The following is a 21,815-nucleotide window of genomic DNA, read 5'->3' on the forward strand; positions in this document are numbered from 1 at the left end:
GCGAATGTGAGGTGAAGATGACCTTAAAAAAGGTAGCATCCTACTCCATGACAATGCAACCAGTCACACAGCAATGGCAGTTCAGCAGTTTCTGGCTGCAAAAAAAAAAAAACACACACACAGTCATGAAGTGACTCTCTACTCTTCCGACACACACACACACACCGTGCACAGAAGCAAGGTACTTTGAAAGTCATTAGGAGCTATATAATTTTCTAATAATTAAGAGGAAATTGGAAGATAAGTGTTTAAGCTAAAACTAAATAAGGCACATAACTCCACCATGGATGGTCCCAAGCCCGGCTGCGAAAGGAGGAGGGTGGTCATCCTGCCGAAATGACCAGAACCGGGAAACCGGGGAAACTAGGCAAGAAACTGCATGAAATTCGGAACAAGCTCTTACAACAATGTTACCGCATCCGGGGTAGCCGATGCACCAGCACTGGGGACCCAGGGTGCTGGTGTGTGAAGTGGACCACTGGCCACAGAACAAGCTCTTACAACAATGTTACCGCATCCGGGGTAGCCGATGCGCCAGCACTGGGGACCCAGGGTACTGGTGTAAAGTGGACCACTGGCCATAGCAATAAGCTTACTACGCCGAAAAGGGCAATTAACATTGGCAAATGGAATGTTCGAACGGGGCACCACGTTGGACAAAAGGAAATCATTGCCCAAGAACTACTTAGGTGCAAGGTATCAATCGTGGCATTATCCGAATTAAGGCTTACCGGGTCTGGAACGATGATCATCCAACCACCAGCACCTAACGAAGCGGTTATGCTATTCTACTCTGGTGGTGAGAAACGAGAAGCAGGAGTGGTCTTTATGGTCGATGTTCAGGCCACCAGTAGTGTGATCGCTTTCCAACCAATATCGGACCGCTTGGCAGTCCTTACTGTCAAGGGCACCATCAAGACCCATATTATCTCCGCCTATGCACCAACTGAGACTAGGCTGGACCCGACCAAGAATGACTTCTACAACCAGCTTCAACATACGCTGGATTCAATTCCACAGACAGAAGTGATCATCCTCGCAGGGGACTTTAATGCCCACATTGGCGTGGACAGATCTGGTTGGGAAACAACAATGGGCAAGTTTGGCCATGGGAAGATCAATGACAATGGACTACGTCTGTTGTCCTTTGCCGCATCTAACAACCTGATCATCGGAAACAGTCAGTTCCAGCACCCTCAAAAACATCAACTTACATGGCGAAATCCATCTGGCAAGGACTCAGCAATCCTGGACTACATTCTGATCAACGCCCGATTTCGCTCATCACTCATGGACGTTCGTGCCATGAGGGGACCTGATTGTGGATCTGATCACTACCTCATCCGGGCTAAGGTGCAGCTCAAATTACGGCATGCAAAGAGGTCATCTCGGTCAGCCAAGCTGGACTGGAGGCAGCTAATGAATACTGCCAACAAAGGGGCATATCAGATCGCCCTATCCAACCACTTCGAGACGCTAGCCGTGCCTGAGGATATAAATGAAGAAGAAAAGCAGATCTCTGATGCCATCCTAGAATGTGCCAAGCCCCTATGTCCACCTGCCCGACGTCGAACGCAACCATGGATATCAGACGAGTGCCTCGACCTCGTGGACAAATGGAAGCAGGCAAAGTTGGTCGACTTTGAATGGTACCGGCAGCTAAACCAAGAAGTCCGACAGAGGATGACAGCGGAAAGAGAAGCATACTGGAACCAAGTGGCAGACGATCTTGAAGTGGCGGCATCCAAGAACGAGTACCGCACCCTCAGATGTCTGAGTGGAAAGACCAAATTGACTAGTGACAACATCAAGAATGCTGATGGGACCTTCGTGCGATCACCGTCCAAACGCCTGCAACGGTGGAGTGAATTCTTCAAAGCATTGTATAATCACGACCCACCTCAGGGACCGCCAGAAGCCGCACTATCGATTGATCCCCCTGAAGTCTCCATGGTCGATGTTGAGCCTACAGTAGAAGAAGTGAAAGCAGCCATACAATCCCTAAAGAATGGCAGGGCACCAGGAGTGGACCAAGTCACCACAGAAGCGATCAAAACTGGGGGAGATGTACTGCTTCGCTGACTACACTCACTCCTCAAAACCATCTGGTGCACTGAACAAATTCCGCTAATATGGAGGAAAGCCATTATCGTACCAATCCACAAGAAAGGTGATAACCGGGATTGCAAGAACTACCATGGCATCAGCCTCCTTTCCATCATCGGAAAGGTCTTTATGAAGATCATCCAGTCAAGGCTGCAAAAACATCGCGAGCAAACCAGTCGAGAAGAACAGGCGGGATTTAGACCCGGGCGAGGATGCTGTGATCAAATCTTTGCCATCCGTCAGCTGATGGAGGAGAGGATCCGGTGTGGACAGCGAACCGTCATTGTTTTCATTGACTTTAAGTCTGCTTTCGACTGTGTCCATCGGCCTGCCTTATGGAAACTACTAGAGGTCGAACATGTACCTCGAAAAGTCATCACACTCCTCCAAACTGCATACAACGGTTTAACCAGCCAGGTGCGCATCTAGAACGATTTATCTGAGGAATTTACCATCCAAACTGGAGTCCGCCAAGGGGATGTAGCCTCCCCGTTGCTTTTAAACATCGTGGTCGACGCCATTATGAGGCAAGCATTCAGAAACAGACGGGGCATACAATATGACAAGGATCACTATGTGACTGACCTGATGTTTGCCGATGATAGTGCTATCTTTGCTGGTAACGACTCTGAAGCCATGGATATCCTCTACGACATTGCCCGCATTGCCTGGCCATACGGTTTGAAGATCAATGCTGATAAGACAAAGGCCCTGACAACAGATGGGTCGCAAGCCATCTATCTCGAAGGCGTCCAGATCGAGCAAGTGCAGGACTTTAAATACCTTGGGTCGCTGGTCCAGGAGAAGAAAGTTGCATCCACCATGGAAATCCACAGCAGAATTGGACAGACGGCCACTGTGTTCGTCTCGCTCAAATCGTGTCGGTGGAAGAGGACCAACATTTCCTCAAAGACTAAAATCTGACTCTTCCGGACTTTGATCCTGCCCATTCTCCTTTACAGATCAGAAACATGGATTTGTCTCAAGCTAGATTTAAACAAACTTGAGGTATTCCAAATGCGATGCCTGCGGCAGATTTTGGGCTTCTCACTTCGTGACCGTATCACTAATGATACCATCCGCGCCAGATGCCAACAGCAACCAACCATTTCCGACCAAATCCAGAAGCGAAGGCTTAGATGGTTTGGCCACGTATGTAGAATGGGCACGAACAGAATACCATCCACACTCCTTTGGAGACGACCCACCCAATGGAGCATCCAACGGACCGCGCCTAGGAAAACGTGGGCCAAGCAAGTGGAAAATGACTTGAAGAGCCGACGTCTCGACCTTAACCATGCCAGGACTGACGCCATGGATCGTAAAGTATGGAAGAACATCAGAGTAAGTCCGAAACCCTGCGGCACCTACAACAGCATACTGGTTGCGTGGCCAACCGCCTCCCCCAGCTGCCAACTAAGGACCAAGAAGAAGAAGAAGAAGAAGCCACCTGGGACTGTCGTATCCCTGCATTTATATTAAAAGAAGAAGCCAAGCTTTGGCATTAATTATGAGAAATTCCTTGAGTTCAAGGGAGGAGATGTGCAAATGTCACTCCTATTCACAGAGGGAGATAAAGATCAAACTATAATTATATACCTGTAAGCTTGACTTCTGTTCCACAGAAAATAATGAAATCAATAGTTAAAGTAATACAGGATCATCTTGACAAGAATGCAGTTATAGAGCATTCGCAATATGGATTTGCAAAGGGGGAGACCTTGTCTAGCCAATCTGATTAACTATTTTGAAGCAGTAACAAAGTAACTGGATGCAAAATATAATTTTGAAATTATATAAGTTTTTATACTGTTCCATATTATTATTTTTTTTAAAAGCCTGAGGCTTATGCTGCAACAGCAAAAAAAAAAAAAAAAACTGAATTACCCTGAGAGAAAGCAAGAGTCAGAAGTAGAAGGGAATCACCAAGAAAAAGAAGAATGATGATATCCAGCTCAGGACTCTGGGTGTGCCAAACCTGTACTTACCAGATGTGAGCCCCTGGAGTTAATGGAAGGGCTGTAAAAAAAAATAAATAAAATAATAACAATAAGATTGGGAATAGAATTATTGTTTTTGAGGAGGGAGATGGCATAGTAGAATAATGCATACATAAAATTGGACTATCTCATGATATGGCCAACTGCTGTTAGTATGGCCAACTGTAGTAATTATCTGAAGTGTATACATCTTGAATTACACCTGCAGGATTAGTTCAAAGGTATTAGGTTCCCTAGGTGAGCCTTCAGATATGTGTACCTGGCAAGTTTTTATAAGCTCACGTAAGAGTAAAATGTTTTTTAAGGAAACACTCTTCCACCACAAAGGTTTTTAGCATAAACTATCTTCAGTCCTGGCTATTCCTCCCTTGCATCAAGTTAAATTTTTCTATTTTTACTTAGATTAAGTCATTTTATCGAAGCTTATTCAGAATTTGCAGTGTTCCTGGATGTTGTCATTGTAGGAAATCACCCAAGTTTATTAAGTAGGTAGTACTGATCCTGCACTTATGTCAATACAAATGGAATCAACTATGGAATAAGTGTGCAGTTACGTTTTGTGTTCACCCTTAAGGGAACTGCTATAGAACATTCCTATGATGCAAGAAGTCTATGGTGAAGAAAGAATGACATATTGAATGAGATTGCCTGTACCCTCACAGAACAAAGGTTTGATGAAGTCAGTTACAGCTGTTGTTTATAAAAAATTGTCTCATGACTGTTCGTGAATTTCTCAATCAATTATTAATTTAAACAGCACATCCACAAGCAATCTATCTTGCACACTGACTTGGAAATGAACTGAATGAGCAGCTGTTGCATTCACAGTTTGTTAATGTCCAATTCAATGGAGTACTAAGCTGCTGTGTCAAGAGCCTAAAGGAGGTTTTGAAGAACTTTCTGTCACTAATGAATTGTGATTTCCTTAGGATCCCACTACCAAATGACAACCAGTTAGCCGAAGAACTTTATCACAGAAACCTCCAACTCGAAATCTCAGACAAGGAGCCGCAAGAAGTGATAACACAAAAGTACCACATAAAGGCGAGAGGAGGTATAAAAAACAATTGGAGTGTGGAATTTATCCCGGAGGCATGGCAAGTCCTAAAGGACTGGGTCTACATAGAATGGGGAAGCTATTGTTTTTGAGAGTGGGTGGCAGTACCAAAATGCTTTAGATGTTATAAGTTCGGCCACTCCAGCCATGTCTGTTCCCAGACCGTCCAAACATGTGGACATTGCACTGAAAAGGGCCATGAATATAAAAGACTGCCCACACAAAGACAAAGATGCCACGAGCGCAAATTGTAAAACAATGAAACTTGAATATACACACTCAATCAGGGATCCTAATTGCCCAAAAAGCCAAGAGCACCTACCAGAACAGAATCGATTACGAGTACAAAAATTAAGAAAAATAACACTACCACGATCAAATATAATACAAACAAATGCCCAGCAAGCAAAATCGGTGGTTGACCAGATTCGGGTCAAGGTTGATAAAGAGAACATAGACTTTACTATATTACAGGAGCCGAACATCCATGCAAGGAGGGTGGCAGGCTACACTAACTACAATATAAAGTGATCCATACAGAGGAAGACACCCCATGAGCAGTGGTATTGGTCAGAAACAAGAATATTACTGCAACAAGAATAATGCAACTATGCATGGCTTGGTCAGCCTGTGCCCAACTCGTCACAGCGCTGGGTTCCCTTTACGTGGTGGCTCTATACCGCAGATTGAGACAAGAAACAGAGATCGCCATCAACTACCTACAGAACACCCTGCCAACGAAAGAATCATAATACAGTCAGTTCTTGTATAACACGATAGTTGTGTTCCTATAAACCCTCGTGCAATGCAAAATTGTGCAATGTAAATAACAGGCCCCCTATGGGAAAAATAGGGTTAGGTCCAACCACCCAAGATTGAACAGACATTTGTAACCAAAACATTGCCAAACACAATAAATAATCGTAATGAAATACGTATTTTATTACGATCATTATGTAATAAAATATTGCTAATGCTTTTGCTTCTATCGTAAGCAAACTTGTTCTGTTTGATCTTCAATCCAAACAAATGACGGCCGTTCCATCTCTTCCAATTCTTTATGTCTTGATCTAATGTATTTTGTCACACTGAGTTGTTACTGCTATGAAAGTTGTTTTTATTTTCTTTGCATTCTTTCTAATTGTTATCGGCATTGCCTCATTTAGGTCTGTAGCACGTGCAATATCACATGTTCTTTCATTTTGCTCAAAGCGCTTCACAATTTCATATTTTTTCTCTATCGACAGAGGCCGACTGGGCATAAGCCTTATTGGGAAAACCCCAGTGGGCTGGAGGCTGGTGTGATTTTGGCCATAAAAGCTAGTATGAGGCTGTTACAAATTTTTCTGACCCAGTCCGCCCCTGTCTATCGATTTTACTTTTTCTTTTTTTCTCTGAATCTGTAGTGTCTTCACCAGGACGCTTCCTTTTCACACCTTTTAAGTGTTTTACTCATTTTAAGGGAATAAAGCACAATTACAAGATGAGGAGGCACACGCTGATACACATAAACAAAGCTACGTGCATGTAGCAACTGAATAAACAACACCGTAAAGGCAGAAACACTATTAACACCTCACTAGCTCACATTTTACTAAAGCATATTTCTGGGGGTTACTACCATAAAACAATTTACAGTTGCGTTTCTGCTAGTGGAATCTGTTATAAACTGGTAGTCAACTCAATCTAATTGCATTTGCGATAATACCGATAGCTGGAATTGTGTGGGTTTTTACGTTATTATAGTGAAATGTGTTTCCCCTTCACTGATATAAAAAACAAATACATTTTCAGAATCTTCTCTTCATTCCTATAGTGTTGCGTTCAGTTGGGGTGATTCCGCATTCGACTGCCATTTCTTGTAAACACAAAGGTGAATTGTGCATAAGAGAATTTGGTTGGTGTTATATACGATATCACTACCCTATTTATAAATCGTGTATGATCGAATTCGTGTAGTGTAAACACGTGTTATACGAGGACTGACTGTAGGCAAAAGGAGAAGGATGAGGAAAGAAGGCATCCTCCAATGAAAAGAGGTGGAAGGGGAGAAGCAGGAATCACCCTGGTCTGGGAGTCCACCGAAGGTCAGGGAAAGGAAGACAGCTTGTAGAACAAGGGAGGACTGCAAAGATTTTCTTGATCAGGGGTTCCCAACATGGACCATATGCCTTCCCCCCCAATGAGGTACACAAAAGTTTTTCCCAAGTAATAGCAACCATGAGGGGTGAGGACACAGAGGGCTACAAGTAAAACAAGGTTGAGAAACAGTGTGCTTGACAATATCCGACCATATTTGCGATGTCTGAAATGTCTCTTTTTTTTACAATCTCAAGGAGAGAAAAAGAGTATATAAATAACTTAAATAAAATGTTTTTATTCAATAGCTAAAACAGTGTGTCGATTCACCATTCCTTTTTACAAAAAAATTGAAGAATTTTTTGATATTTTTTCATGTCACAATTGTTTTGCAAGCTGTAAATTTAAAAAATTTATTAAAAATAACTACTGTTCATGAATGTGATATTAGATATTCTAAAAGATTATGCTATTCTTTACTTACAGGAAAAAATTCAATGAAATACTGATTTTTTTTCCAATATATTTTTGTTTGCTTTTTTTTTTTTTTTTTTTTTGTTTTCACACTATTTACTTATTGAGACAAGAAACAGAGATCGCCATCAACTACCTACAGAACACCCTGCCAACGATCAGAGGTATAAAAATAGCTGAATAATGTCTTCCTTAGGAACTGTATTTTAATATTAAAAAAAAAAAAAAAAAAAAAGCTACTAGAAACATGAAAGTGATATTTTTATTTTGAGTGTATAGTTCTGACAGTCAGTGAGAAAAACTGAAAAATGGCTGTCATATAAGAGTTTAAATTAAAGCTTGGCTCAATCCTCATGTACGTGACTGTGTTTCAAAAGGCTATACACTCTCTGGTGGGGTTAAGGAAGGATTAAGACAAATAAATCATTAGAGAGGATGGCCAAATTATGTTACTGTTATTTTTGGTTTTTAGGAGCATTAGCAACTAAGGCCATATTGTTTCGGGAATATGCGGTGGTCATTCCCTAACCTTTCTGCATCCTCCGTATTTGGTGGTGACGGCTCGAACCCCGGTCTAATCAAGACGCGTGTGCTACGCACTGCTGCTCCTTCCCACCTGGCTACGGAGGCACCTTCCAAATGATGTGGACAAGCCCTCCCCCTTTTACTGGCTAATGCTGTATTGCTTCCTAGCATCACATGTCACTACTAAGTTTTAATTACAAATTGATTATGAAATCAACTCCAGATATAGCCCCCCCAACTATTCCTTGATTGATTTTCATAAAAAAATTGAATCAAACAATACATGTGTGTGTGTGTGTGTGTGTGTGTGTGTGTGTGTGTGTGTGTGTGTGTGTGTGTGTGTGTGTGTGTGTGTGAGAGAGAGAGAGAGAGAGAGAGAGAGAGAGAGAAAACATGTCACTTGGAAGCGAATTTACTAATTAAATATATTAACCACTGAATGTTAAACTGAAGCTTTATTTTTACCTTTATAACCAACCTCCATTGCACTCTGCAATCTACTTTGATCACAAAATATCAAATTCCAGCAAACCTCTAGCTAAAGTACAAATGACTACTTTGCACTTGTGCTGTGAAATATACTAAATGTACAATCATGGTACTAACTCTTAACAATCATAACATGCATTTCCAAATATCTATTCAAAAACATTTATTACCAAATTAAATCACCACAAGGCAGTACTTTAAATCTTACCTAGCAGCATGTCAGGTTAGGTCAACTTGTATACAGTATTACACAACTGCTCCCCAGCTTATGTAATACTCGGCTTATGGAAATTCGACTTCACGTAAGTTTTTGCCAGCCGGTGCAAACTTAAAAAAAAAAATCTTAGAAACGTATTTTGCATCCCATAGGAATAAATAGAGGCATCGTAAAAATATTGTAATGTGAACCCAATAACATATTGTTTTTTTTTTTTTTTTTTTGATAATTCGTTCCAAGACCTTGGAAGTCGAAATTTTCACTATATAACTAAGCTATTTATCTCTCTCTAAAAGGTCATTTTTATAATGGAAATTGCACTACACTTTCATTGTTATCACATGTTCCATTACAAGAATCAATTTTGAACGCCTTTGTGATATTTTTCTAAAACACATTTCTGGAGGTCACTACCATAAAACAATAAAAACAATTTGCACTTTTTGGTTTATTGGGATTTTCTGTTAGCGCAATCCAAAACTCAATCTTATTGCATTTTTGATAATACCAGTAACTGGAATTTTGTGGGTTTTTATATTACGGTATTATGGTGAAAAAGAGTTCCCCTTCACTGAAATCTTCAATAAAAAAATAATAAAAAAATAAAAAAAAAAAAACCAAATAAATTTTCAGAATCTTCTATTTATTCCTATTTACTTATTACAATGGTGAAGGGAAAGGAACCAACAGAAAGTGCAAGTGCTGGCAGTGCTAGAAAACGAAACAAAATGATTTAGAAATGAAGATGATTAATTAAGAAGTATGAAGCAGGACAAAGTTTGTCATCTATTGCACAGAATTAGGTCTTGCTGCTTCAACAGTGAATACTATTTTAAGGAACAGTGTGCGTATAAAAGAACGTGTTAAAGGATCAAAGCATTTAAGATCAACGGTGATCACAAACAACATTCAGGTGCTATATATCGAAGATGGAAAAACTATTAATAATGTGGATGGAAAATCAGATTCAGAAGCAAGTGCCCCCGAGTCCAATGGCCATTCAAGCAAAAGCAAGAAGTATTTATGAAAATATTAAGGATAAGTATGGCAAACTCCAAGCCAAGTTCGTGGCAACAAATGGGTGGTTTAATAGGTTCGAGCATCACACTGGTTTCCAAAACATTAAAGTATGCAGTGAAGTCGCCAGTGCCAATTCTGCAGCTGCAGAGAAAGTTTCTGATGTGTTGGAAAAAACCCCTTCTAAATCTCCACAGCAGCATGCTTATCAGCTGGGGAGTTAACTCTGGCAACAATGCTCGAAAGGTAAAACTTGCTGACATTATGCCTGTTCCCTCCCTTTTTTTGTAATTTTATGCTTTTGTAATTTTTGTATGCTTTTGTAATTTTTCCTGCACATGAGATAAAAAAATTGAATGAATAATTCTATTTACATGTCCGTCGAGCATATCTTTTTTTGCTTCAATCAAATTTGCGAGTGCTGCAAAAGCATTTAGGGAAATTCCGACTTACGTAGAGTTCCGCGGAATGCAACCCTTACTTAAGTCAGAGTGGCTGTATTATAGCTTCGCGCACGCACACGCACGCACGCACGCACACACACACACACTGAACATGACCATGTTGTGTCGTAAGGTCTAGCATGCCCACTCCTAATGTTACAACCACCTTTGTGTAAATTTAACACCTTTGTTTTAACTGTGCCTTACTTTTCATGTGTGTTCGATTTTTATTTCTTAAATTAATCAAATTTTTTTTTGTGATAACAGAAATGAAAAGTAAAATGACTAATTACACTAGCCAACACGACTTTTACCTCCAAGATCTTAAATGCTGTTTTTACAAAATTTTTATACGTAGATTTCAAAAATCACCATGATAGTTTCACATCATGTCGCAGTTATTAAATAAGGGAGTTACGTTTTACCAAAATAAACCAATTTTGAATAATCTACCCAGTAATGTATGACATACTGATTTATTTTAACATATATAAGCTAATTCCTCTTAATTTTAGCAATCGATTCTGGCCCCAGTTTTCTTGTGATAAACATAATCAGACTTCTGCCTATGTTTCTTAGATTCAAATTCTGATGCAACAATTTACAATTTGAAGAGGGCACATAGCGTTTTTAGTGAGGATTTTTGTAGGCTGTGCCAAGGTTTTCCAAGTATTAACTGATTGTGACATGTTCTCAGGGTTGTAAATCTATCCTCCAAACATATAATATATTTTTTACACTTGTATTACAAACTTGAATTATACATATATATCCCTTTATTTTAATATTAAACATTGGTACATCTTTTGATGTAGATGTGACAGAGACTTTTTAAAATGATTTTCGGAATCAGCACATTTATTTCCTCCAGAATCACATACAGTGGTACCTTGGTTCACGAGCATAATTCGTTCCGGAAACGTGCTCGTAATCCAAAACACTCGTATATCAGAGCGAATTTCCCCCATAAGAAATAATGGAAACCCAGAGGAATTGTTCCAAAACTAAAAAATATTCATATACTGTAAAAATGATTAATACAAAATACAAAATTTTTAATATTTAAATTTAATATACATAAAGCAAAGGAATTTATTAATTATTGGGTAGGACGACTTTCACTGTCACTAACAGAATCACTGCTATCTGTTGACTTTTTCTTTTTGTGCGACTTTAACAAGGAACCTATCCAATGACACTTGCTTTTGCCTCCTTTAGAGGATTTCAAGGAAATATGACATTGCACTGTCGTTAAACAGATTCATCGCTCGCACTATTAGAAAATGAGGAGGCACGCTTGATACACGTAAACAAAGCTGCGCGCGTGTAGCAACTGAATAAACAACACCGTAAAGGAAGAGATACACTATTAACACCTCACATTTTTACTAAAGCACATTTCTAGGGGTTACTACAATAAAACAATAAAAACAATTTCCAGTGGCGTTTCTGCTAGTGGAATTTGTTATAAACTGGTAGTAAACTCGATCTAATTGCATTAACAATTATACTGATAGCTGGAATTGTGTTAGTTTTTACGTTATTAGGGTGAAATGTGTTTCCCCTTCACTGATATAAAAAACATAAATACATTTTCAGAATCTTCTCTTCATTCCTATTGTGTTGCGTTCGGTTGTATAAGCAAATTCAGTTCGTGTTATATAAGATATCGTTCCCATATTTATAAATCATGTATGATAGAATTCGTGTAGTGTAAACGTGTTATACGAGGACTGATAGTACTCGTATTGCAAGACCTTGCTCGTTTATCAAGTTAAAATTTATTCAAAATTTTTGCTCGTCTTGCAAAACACTCACAGACCAAGTTACTCGCAATCCAAGGTACCACTGTATTTTCATTGCGGAGGTATCACAAAAAATATTTTTTGTTGGCTAGTGTTACTACTCCTTTAAACAAGTCATTACCTTGGGGGTTATTTCCATTAAGATATCTACAATTCATGTCATTTTTACTCTGTAATAATTACCTTTCACCCACCAGGATTTGTGCAATATAGCACATACAGAGATTAGTACAACCCACAAACTAGTTGAGGTCTGCCACAGTACATACATAGTTGTGTCCCACCTCCCTGTGGTGGTAGTAGTAGTAGTGGTGGTGGTGGTGGTGGCATGTGATGCAAGAAAGCAAGTGTATGAGCTTATGCAGCATCAGACAAAAAAAAAATTCAAAAAAAAAAAATCACACCATTCCCTCCAAATGTATCCAGTTCCTCCTTAAATTTATTTAACCTATGAACTTCCATGACAGATGGAAGTTTGTTCCAGCAATTAACCTGCTGGCTAAAGGCAAATTTCCGCACATGTATTCTACATGTCTTTTCTTAATTTGAATTTATGTACCCTTAGGTTCGTAATCTGAACAAGTGGAAGGATCCCATCAGAATTCAGCGTGCTCAACCCATTCAAGGCCTTATACCCCTCAATCAGATCACCGCACAGGTGCCTAGTCTCCGGCTGCTGCAATTTGCAGAACTTAAGCCTCTCTTGGTAAGATTGTTTGTTTGTTTGTTATTTGGTTTTTAGGAGCATTAGCAACTAAGGCCATATTGCTCCGGGATATGCGGTGGTCATTCCCTGACCTTTCCGCATCCTCCGTATTTGGTGGTGACGGGCTCGAACCCAGGTCTAATCAAGAAGCGTGTGCTACGCACTGCTGCTCCTTCCCACCTGGCTACGGAGGCGCCTCTCTTGGTAAGAGGATCCCTTCATTCCCCCTCACCAATCTTGTTGCCCTTCTCTATATTTATAAATCACGCTCAAGCAAATAAACATCCTTCCTAAAATGAGGCTGTTGTTATTGTTATTATTTGGTTTTTAGAAGCATTAGCAACTAAGGCCATATTGCTCTGGGGATATGCGGTGGTCATTCCCTGACCTTTCCGCATCCTCCGTATTTGGTGGTGACGGGCTCGAACCCCGGTCTAATCAAGAAGCGTGTGCTACGCACTGCTGCTCCTTCCCACCTGGCTATGGAGGTGCCTAAAATGAGGCCTCCAGACCTGTATGCAGTACTCAAGGTGTGGCCTGACCATTGCCTTATACAGAGGGATAATCACCTCCTTTTCCCTGCTAGAAAAATTCCTATTTGGTTGGTTGGTTATTTTGGTTTTTAGGAGCATTAGCAACTAACGCCATATTGCTCCGGGATATGCGGTGGTCATTCCCTGACCTTTCCGCATCCTCCGTATTTGGTGGTGACGGGCTCGAACCCCGGTCTAATCAAGAAGCGTGTGCTACGCACTGCTGCTCCTTCCCACCTGGCTACGGAGGCGCCTAAAAATTCCTATATATCATTGACAAAAACCCCATGATCTGCCCTGGCAGCCTGTCTGCATTGCTCAGAAAACTTCATATCTGACTGCACAGTTACTCCCAGGTCTTTCATTTTCTACCACCTTAAGTGTAGTACCACACAGTTAGTACGTTTCTCTGGGGTTACTTCTACCCATGTGCAGTACTTTGCATTTGTCAAGGTTAAATTTCATTTGCCACTTCTTAGTCCATCTGCCCAAATTATCTAGATCCTGTTGCAGTAGCACACTGCCATTACTGTCATTAACAACCCCGCCAACCTTTGTATCATCTGCAAATTTCAACACTAAGCATGATATACCTTCAACAATATCATTGATAAATATACAAAACAACAGAGGACCCAACACCGAACCCTGTGTGACTCCACTAATAACATCAGTCCACGAAGAGCGGCACCCGTTAATTACCACCCTCTGTCTTCTCCCACTCAACCATCCTTTTATACATTGTAGCAACTTACCCTTAATACCATTCTGCTCCAATTTGTACAATAGTCTTCCATGCGCAACAGTGTCAAAAGCTTTACTGAAATCCAAATATATGATATCAGAATTATTTTTTGCATCCAGTTCCTTTGTAACCACATCATAATATCCTATCAAATTTGTCAGACAAGACTTTCCCTTAACAAACCCATGATGTGTCTGAATTATTGCTACAGTCTTGTCTAGATGATCCTGTAATGCATCTTTAACCAGTGACTCCATTATTTTACTCGGAACAGAAGTTAAACTAACTGGTCTGTAATTACTCGTGGCACCCTTCGATCTCCCTTTGTGAATTGGGGATACATTTGCACATCTCCAGTCCGTAGGGACCTCCCCTGAGTCCAAGGATGCTCTCATAATTATGGCTAATGATTTGCTTAGTTGCTTTGCCGCCTCCTTTAATATAACTGGATAGATCCCATCCACCCCAGGTGCCTTTCTTATGTTTAACTTCAACAATTTCTCCTCCACTTTGCTCTCAGTTATCACAAAATCATTAAGCACCCTGCTACAATTTGATAACCTTCTGCCATTTTCAAACCTTAATAACTCCTCATGTGTGAATGTAGATGCAAAATACTCATTTTTGTAATACCTGCTTAGAGGAATAAAGTATTATTACAAAGTTGAAAATGGAAGTGAATAATATGTTGATGTTTATAATGTTTTTTTCCAAGCAGAATTAATAAGTTTTGTTTAGTAAAAAATAACAGGCTAAAAAAAAAAAAAAAAAAAAGACACCTTTTTCAGAAGTAAAATGGAGATCTGAAGTCCTGGCACTACCATTTTCATAATCACTGGGTTAATAATTACTCCTTTCCCTTTTCAAAAGGTCAATACATGTCACTGTCATGGTTTAACATTTTATAACAGCAATAAATGCTATTTGTAGGAATCATTTAACTTATTTTAAATTTTTGAAACATCAAATAAGTTCAACTCTTTTCATAGATATATGCTATAACTTCTACTAAAGAAAGACAAGTGTAATAAATCCACTGCCAAAGAGCTTCACAGATAAAGCTCTCTTATTTGCTTTGAGCATAAAGATAAAGCTCTCTTATATGCTTTGAGCATAGAGATAAAGCTCTCACATATGCTTTGAGCACAGAGATGAAGCTCTCACATATGTTTGAGCATAGAGAGATAAAGCTCTCTATGCTTGGAAGGTATAGAGTCCAAGTAAAAACCATACTTGGACTATTTGCCTTCATTACAATCATGGGACCAACCAAAAGAAGGAGGAAGTGCATCCCTCACATCTTTAGCAGAAGTTATAACCCTAATTAGCATGCGTGCTTATCTGTATTTTTATCCTATTTGATGTCTTCTAAGATAGTAATGATGGCTTCATCACTTGTTTCAAAGTCTAGGTTCAAATCGTGTCAGTGACCAAAGAAGCCAAAGGTCTCTTCAAATAATGGCTGTAGTTAACCAATCTTATGTAGAAGGAGTAGATCCTCTCACTCCCTCTTACAGCAGTGAGAGGATCAGAGTGGAAGCAGAGGGTGCTAAGAATCTCTGGGTATAACCAGGCTGCCATTCACAGAAATTGAACTTGGCCTGTTAAAATGTAAGGGCACTCCGGTGAAGACAGCATATTAGAGCTGGAAAAGGAATTAGAAAATGTAAAATGGAATATCATTGGCTTGGCTGAAACAAGAAGAAATTAATCACTGTAAGTTTATCAAGTAGAAATCTGCTGTACACCAACGGAAACAGTGAAAAGAGTGATGTTGGAGTTGGTCCATAAAGATATAAAAAAACAACATTTTCGAATTCAAAAGTACATCACTAAGGGTGTCAAGATTACTACTCAGGATTTCAGAGGTACAAACTAAAGGTTATAATGATATGTGCACCAACATCGAGCCGCGATGATGAAGAGGTGGAAGAAATGTACACCGAAATTGAGAGACTTCTAGATGAACAGAAAATGCACTAAACCATTATTATGGGGGACTTTAATGCTAAGGTTGGAAAGAGACAAAACAGCACAGAAAGGGAAACTATGGGATATTTTGAAATTGGTGAAAGAAATGAAAGAGGTGCAAGACTTGTGGAATTTGCAGAATCTCGAGGAATGTCAGTAATGAATGCCTGTTTCAAGAAAAGGGTAGGGTGAACAGAAAGTGGACATGGAAAAGCCCAAATGGATTAAAAACTAATGAAATTGACTTCATCCTCAGTAACAGAAGATATATTATGAACAATGTTGCTGTCCTGAACAAGGTAAAATGTTGGGAGTGATCACAGAATGGTAAGATACACGCTTGATATAGATATAAGAAAAGAAAGGAAAAAAACTGACTCAAACAAATAATAGGAAGGTATCTGAGATAACATAAGAGGAGAAAAAGCAGTATGTACTGAAACTCTGGAACAATTTTGAGCATCTACAGACATTTCATGATCTATAGGTAAAAAGAAATCCAAACAAGAAAAAAACTAGTCAAACACTTGTCATGATGAACCAAAGCAGACAAATGAAGAGCAAGTTAAACACTGATAAAGACAAAATTGTGTATATCGAGTTATACAAAGTCATTAGAATGAAACTCAGAGAGGACATAAGAAGATTTAACACAAGAAAAGTAGAACAAGCATTAAGGGCGGATTAATCAGCAGTCATGAGCAGTAATACTGAAAGACAAAATGATACTGAATCTGAAGAATAGTGATGGGGTACTTATGAATATCAGAGACGACATAATTCAAATAGCAGAAGACTACAGAAGTATTATATAAGGAGCAGGGGAATGATGCCAGCAGTGGGGAAGATGACTCAAATTTTCAACACATATGACATACCTGATATCCTTCCTGATGAGATAGAACATGCATTGTTCTATCTCATTAGGAAGTTTTTGGTTGGGGCACCACTGCAGTGGTGCCCCAACCAAAAAACCAAAATAACAACTAACATAGTCTGGGGTCGAGGAATAGCAGGCAGTTGGCTATTCAAATCCTAAATCTCAACCAGTGAATCCAACTATCATGCTGCTAGCCAGAAGGAATTTAGATGTATGATAGTCATTGTAGGCCAGGGCGGCGGCAGGGGGGGGCTTGTTCAGGAAGAAAAGATTCCTAGCAAGGGAAGTGTATTGTGGGGAACTATAGGGTGGGTGGGGGAGAAGTAGGGAGGCTGTGATAAGTGTGGTGTGTTATGACAGCTGAGTGTATCAGCAAGGACAAATTAGCATGCCTTAGTTTTTCTGCAGGTGGGAGAGGGCAAGGAGCAAAAGGGAGAAAAACAAATTTCTGGCTGAAGATATATACATAAGACACAACAAAACAGTAGTTGAAACCAAATAGTGCTCAGCCAACTAACCCTTTTTAAAGGAATTTAACATTGAGAAACTGGATGGGGGGGACTTTTCTTCAAAGATACTGTGAGTTTTGTGAGTTTTTGACAAGTAAGGAAAAGGCTCGATAAGATCCTAATGGGATAACAAAAGAACACATGGACTAGACCAAGTAGCACACTACAGATGCTTCAGTATTGATTGAAATCAACACCACACTGTTTCTAATCCAATAATACAGCTGTATACAATTTAGCAATGCCACATTCAAACCAACCCCACTTTTCTTGTAAGCATATGGAAAAATGTTATCATCAAATGGAGCTACTAAATCAAGAAAAATATATATATAGACTAGTAAAAAAATCTGAGACAACTGAATGTCTTACCTTGCATATGGCAAACTTGTATTTTTCTTGTATCACTATATCCTGAATCACTATAGCTAGGTCTCTCAGGTAATACACATTCTATAAAAAGCAAAAATTTTCAAAATATATAAAATACTCAAACAAGCGGTAATTAAATGAATATTTCTAGATATTATTCAATTCCCAAGGTCTCTTCAAAAAATTATCCTGACAACTACAATACAGTGTCAACAAACATACAGGGTGACTTAATTTCCTTCAAAATAATGTCCTGAGAAATGCACTTAGCCCATTTTCCTACTCTGGAATTGCTTCTGGAAAAGGAATTTCCAAATTGCTGGAAGTTGTGTCATCATATTACTCTTTATTGTTTCTACATTATCAACATACTTTCGTTTTTTGTTACTGTCTGGGAAATAAAAACAAGAAATCACATGGAATTGTGATGAAAATCATATCTGATGAATTAGAGTTGCTGAACTTCAGTAAATGCATGTTTGACCAAAACCCTGTATAATCAGTAACAAATATAATCATGCATGCATTATTGTGTGAAGAAACTATTCATTGGAATTCTGCTTTTTTGGTCATTTTTGAGCCATACTATCAGAACTGCAATGTAGAACTCTATTAACTCCATGAATTAGTATATTGTTGTTGTATGAATTAGTATATAGGATGTTATCTGCCATGAATTAGTATATTCATGGTAGACAACATCCTCACAGACAGGCAGTAATCCCAAATTAACGTAACAACTGTGTGGTACTACACTCAATGAAAATGAAAAAGACCTGGGGGTAACCATGCAGTCAGATACAACAGCTGTCTTGCAGCCGCTCAAGCCTTCATTTTGCTATGCATTCAATGAATTTTATTTTATTTTTTTTTTTTTTTTGGGGTTAGCCAGGAACCTACCACTGGGATGGCTTATGTTTGGTTTCAGGATTATATCCATAAATCCATGTTTTGTTTCCAGTTTCAAAAATGTCTCTTCATTAGTTGCATATTCAAACAAATCAGAAGCAACCAGATGACAGTGTTCCTGCTGTTTCTCTGTTAACAGCCATGGAACAAAATTTGAATAATATACCCCATGTTCAACATTTTTGTTAAAATGGAATGACAAGATCCAGATATACAAGTTCCTTCAGCAATTCCAAAAATAATTAATCTTTGGTTATTTCATTCCAAAGTTCACATCTGAAACAGGATTTCGTCAACTGGTGAAGTTGAGGACTGTCCAAATAGTGGATTACTTTTGACACCCTTCCTAACCTTTTAACAGTACCAGCTGAAAACTTGGTGTGGCACATGGCAGAGTCTCCATATGCTATTTTAAAATTAAATGTTTACTTGCAAATGTTTCTGATTTTAAAGCAAAATTAAAAAAACAAACAAACACATTCACGTTTCTCATCAGCTGACAATAAGACTGCTGTAAGCAACTAAACAGCTTACTGCATGGAAATAAGAAAGAGAAGTGTGCTTTGTTGCAGTGTGCTTCATCGTCTAAACCTTGAACAATCAATACAATCCAGATACTTTTTTGAACAGACCTCATATTACTTACTTTTTAAAATATTTGTACAGATTTTATTTCATCAATTAACACTTTTGCTCTGTGCTTTTCTGACAGCCTTTTTGACCCATGGTTGAAAACTATGGAACTGGGTCAATCTCGACGGCATGTCCAGAAGGGCAGAAACACTTTTAGGCTTTCTTCCCACCAAGACTGAATTAGTCAGCCACTGACAAAGGCTGCTTGACAAAAATATATGATTTTTCTTCGGTCAATCAGAAGAAAAATTCTAAAATCTGGTGTCCCCGCCCCCAAGTAGATTAAACACCCCATGATGTACGTGTGCCATGATGCAGTTAACATTCTAACATTTGATAGGCATACAAAAGTTAAAATATTAATCAAAAAGAGAGGTGGAAGACAGACTCAACAAACATCATTGTGCTTGTTAGCGTGAATAGTAATTTACTGATCAGACTAGTGGCTGCAAGATTGAAATGTGAGTTCTTACACTTGCTGGTCTATATCTTGCAAACAGTGTTACTCATGACTTAGGCTTGATGGAACCGAGTGGTTAAGAGTGCGACTGCAGTAGCACAAGCTCTTTGAGTGGACCGGTGTTCAAGCTTGTGACTGATAAATACAATTAACATTTGTATTGATTGATTTATTTTAAACTCCACTGACCTAGTGATCATGCCGGAGTATAAACAAGAACATTTTTTTTTTTTTTTTTAACAACAGCACAAGATGAACTATTAAGTATGGATGCTAAACTACCAACACCAATATTAAACGGAAAGAATCTTAATGGTTCAAGTTACGTGACAAAATAAATAAAAAAATAGCCTAACCAATTCAGTAATCATATTCAGATGTTGTTAGAATAGTTAGAGCTGTCATTATGAATGTTAAAGTTAATTGGAGTGCATTTCATAATTATTTTCTTGTTCAAGGTTTTTATTCAAAGAATTTTTATTCATGAAAATATACTATTTATCTTATGGAGCTCTGCTCACATGCATAAGTCAAAGAGTAACCCAAAATGTATCATCTCCTGTGCTTTTTCAATTTGTGTTGTTTCAGTACATTGATAATATCTGTACAACAGTCTTATGTGAAAAGCATTTGACAAAACAGTGCTGTACACAGAGCAGTATGACATTAGAGTAAGTTATTGCTATAGGCCTCCGTAGCCGAGTGGTCAGGAGAGGGAGTGCAGTAGCACACGCTCTTTGAGTAGACCGGGGTTCAAGCCCCTGACTACTGAATACGGTCGATCTGCCAACCCGCACTGGACCAGTGTGGCAGATTATGGTCCATTTCCCTCAGCATGAATTGTTGAGGAGGCTTCCATCCTGCAGTGGGTTGATAATGGCTGCACTTTATTGCTATAGACAAAGGGATGGGAGAAGACAGAGTGGCTATCAATGGGCCCTGCTCTTCTTGAAATGCTGTTGTTAGTGGATTTTCCCAGGGCTCAGCTCACGCCATTCTTGTTTTCTATATTTATTAACATATCAATTAAGCCATATCATGCTTAATGTATAAGTTTGCAGATATAGGAAGGTTGGCAAGGTGGTTAATGCCAGTAATTAGTATATGCTACAGCAAAAAGATCTGTAAAAATTAGGCAGATGGGCTGGGAAGTGGAAAATGAAGTTTAAAATTGACAAATACAAGGTACTGCATATAGGTATAAATCGCGGGTCACGGGTTTGAATCCCTGAGGCGGGATTCAAACCCGCGACCTTTGGGTTGCCAGGCAGGCACTTTACCCACCCGGCTAGCCCAGTCAGCTCCGCCATGGTACACTGTGATGAATACATAGCTCTGTGAAATAGCCAGATACAAGTATGGTGTTATGTCTGCGAAGTGTGTCTTGTTCTGTTGTATCTGGCCACTTAGCAACAAGAGAGCAGCGATCACCAAGCTGGCTGCTCCCTAGTACCCATTCACGCCATGAGGTGGGCCACAACAATACACATACTATCAAACAAAAGTGACAAGGTAAAAATCCTGCATCCACTGGAGGAAAAGTCAATTCCAGTGGATGCTAGCAAATCCCATGCCACAGGGAGCACAAACCGGTGGTACCAGCAAAAAAATAAATAAATAAAATTAAAATTAAAAAATAAATTAATTAATTAAAAAAATAAATCAAACGACAGTGACAAGGTAAAAATCCAGCATCCACTGGAGGAAAAGTCAATTCCAGTGGATGTTAGCAAATCCCGTACCACAGGGAGCCCAAACTGGTGGTACCAGCAAAAAATAAAATAAAAATTAAAATTAATAAATAAATAAATAATAATAATAATAAAAAAAGCCACCAGGAATAAAGAATTCAGCAGTCACCATGCAGCTTAGTGATGGGGGTGGC

The 21,815-nt window shown here is 39.1% G+C and overlaps 1 protein-coding gene across 1 annotated transcript in view; it reads right to left on the reverse strand.

Annotated features, from left to right (window-relative positions):
* LOC150085469 (YTH domain-containing family protein 1-like) overlaps nucleotides 1-21,815 on the reverse strand; it is a 206,400-nt gene that overhangs the window by 134,063 nt on the left and 50,522 nt on the right. The window contains exon 2 of the mRNA XM_090374051.1: nucleotides 17,929-18,009. Within this exon, the coding sequence (XP_090230177.1) occupies nucleotides 17,929-18,009 (81 nt within the window). The remainder of the gene's footprint in view (nucleotides 1-17,928; nucleotides 18,010-21,815) is intronic.

This window comes from Mastigoproctus giganteus, chromosome 5 (assembly GCF_048544385.1).
Source record: "Mastigoproctus giganteus isolate SK-2022 chromosome 5, ASM4854438v1, whole genome shotgun sequence".
NCBI classification, from domain to species: domain Eukaryota; kingdom Metazoa; phylum Arthropoda; class Arachnida; order Uropygi; family Thelyphonidae; genus Mastigoproctus; species Mastigoproctus giganteus.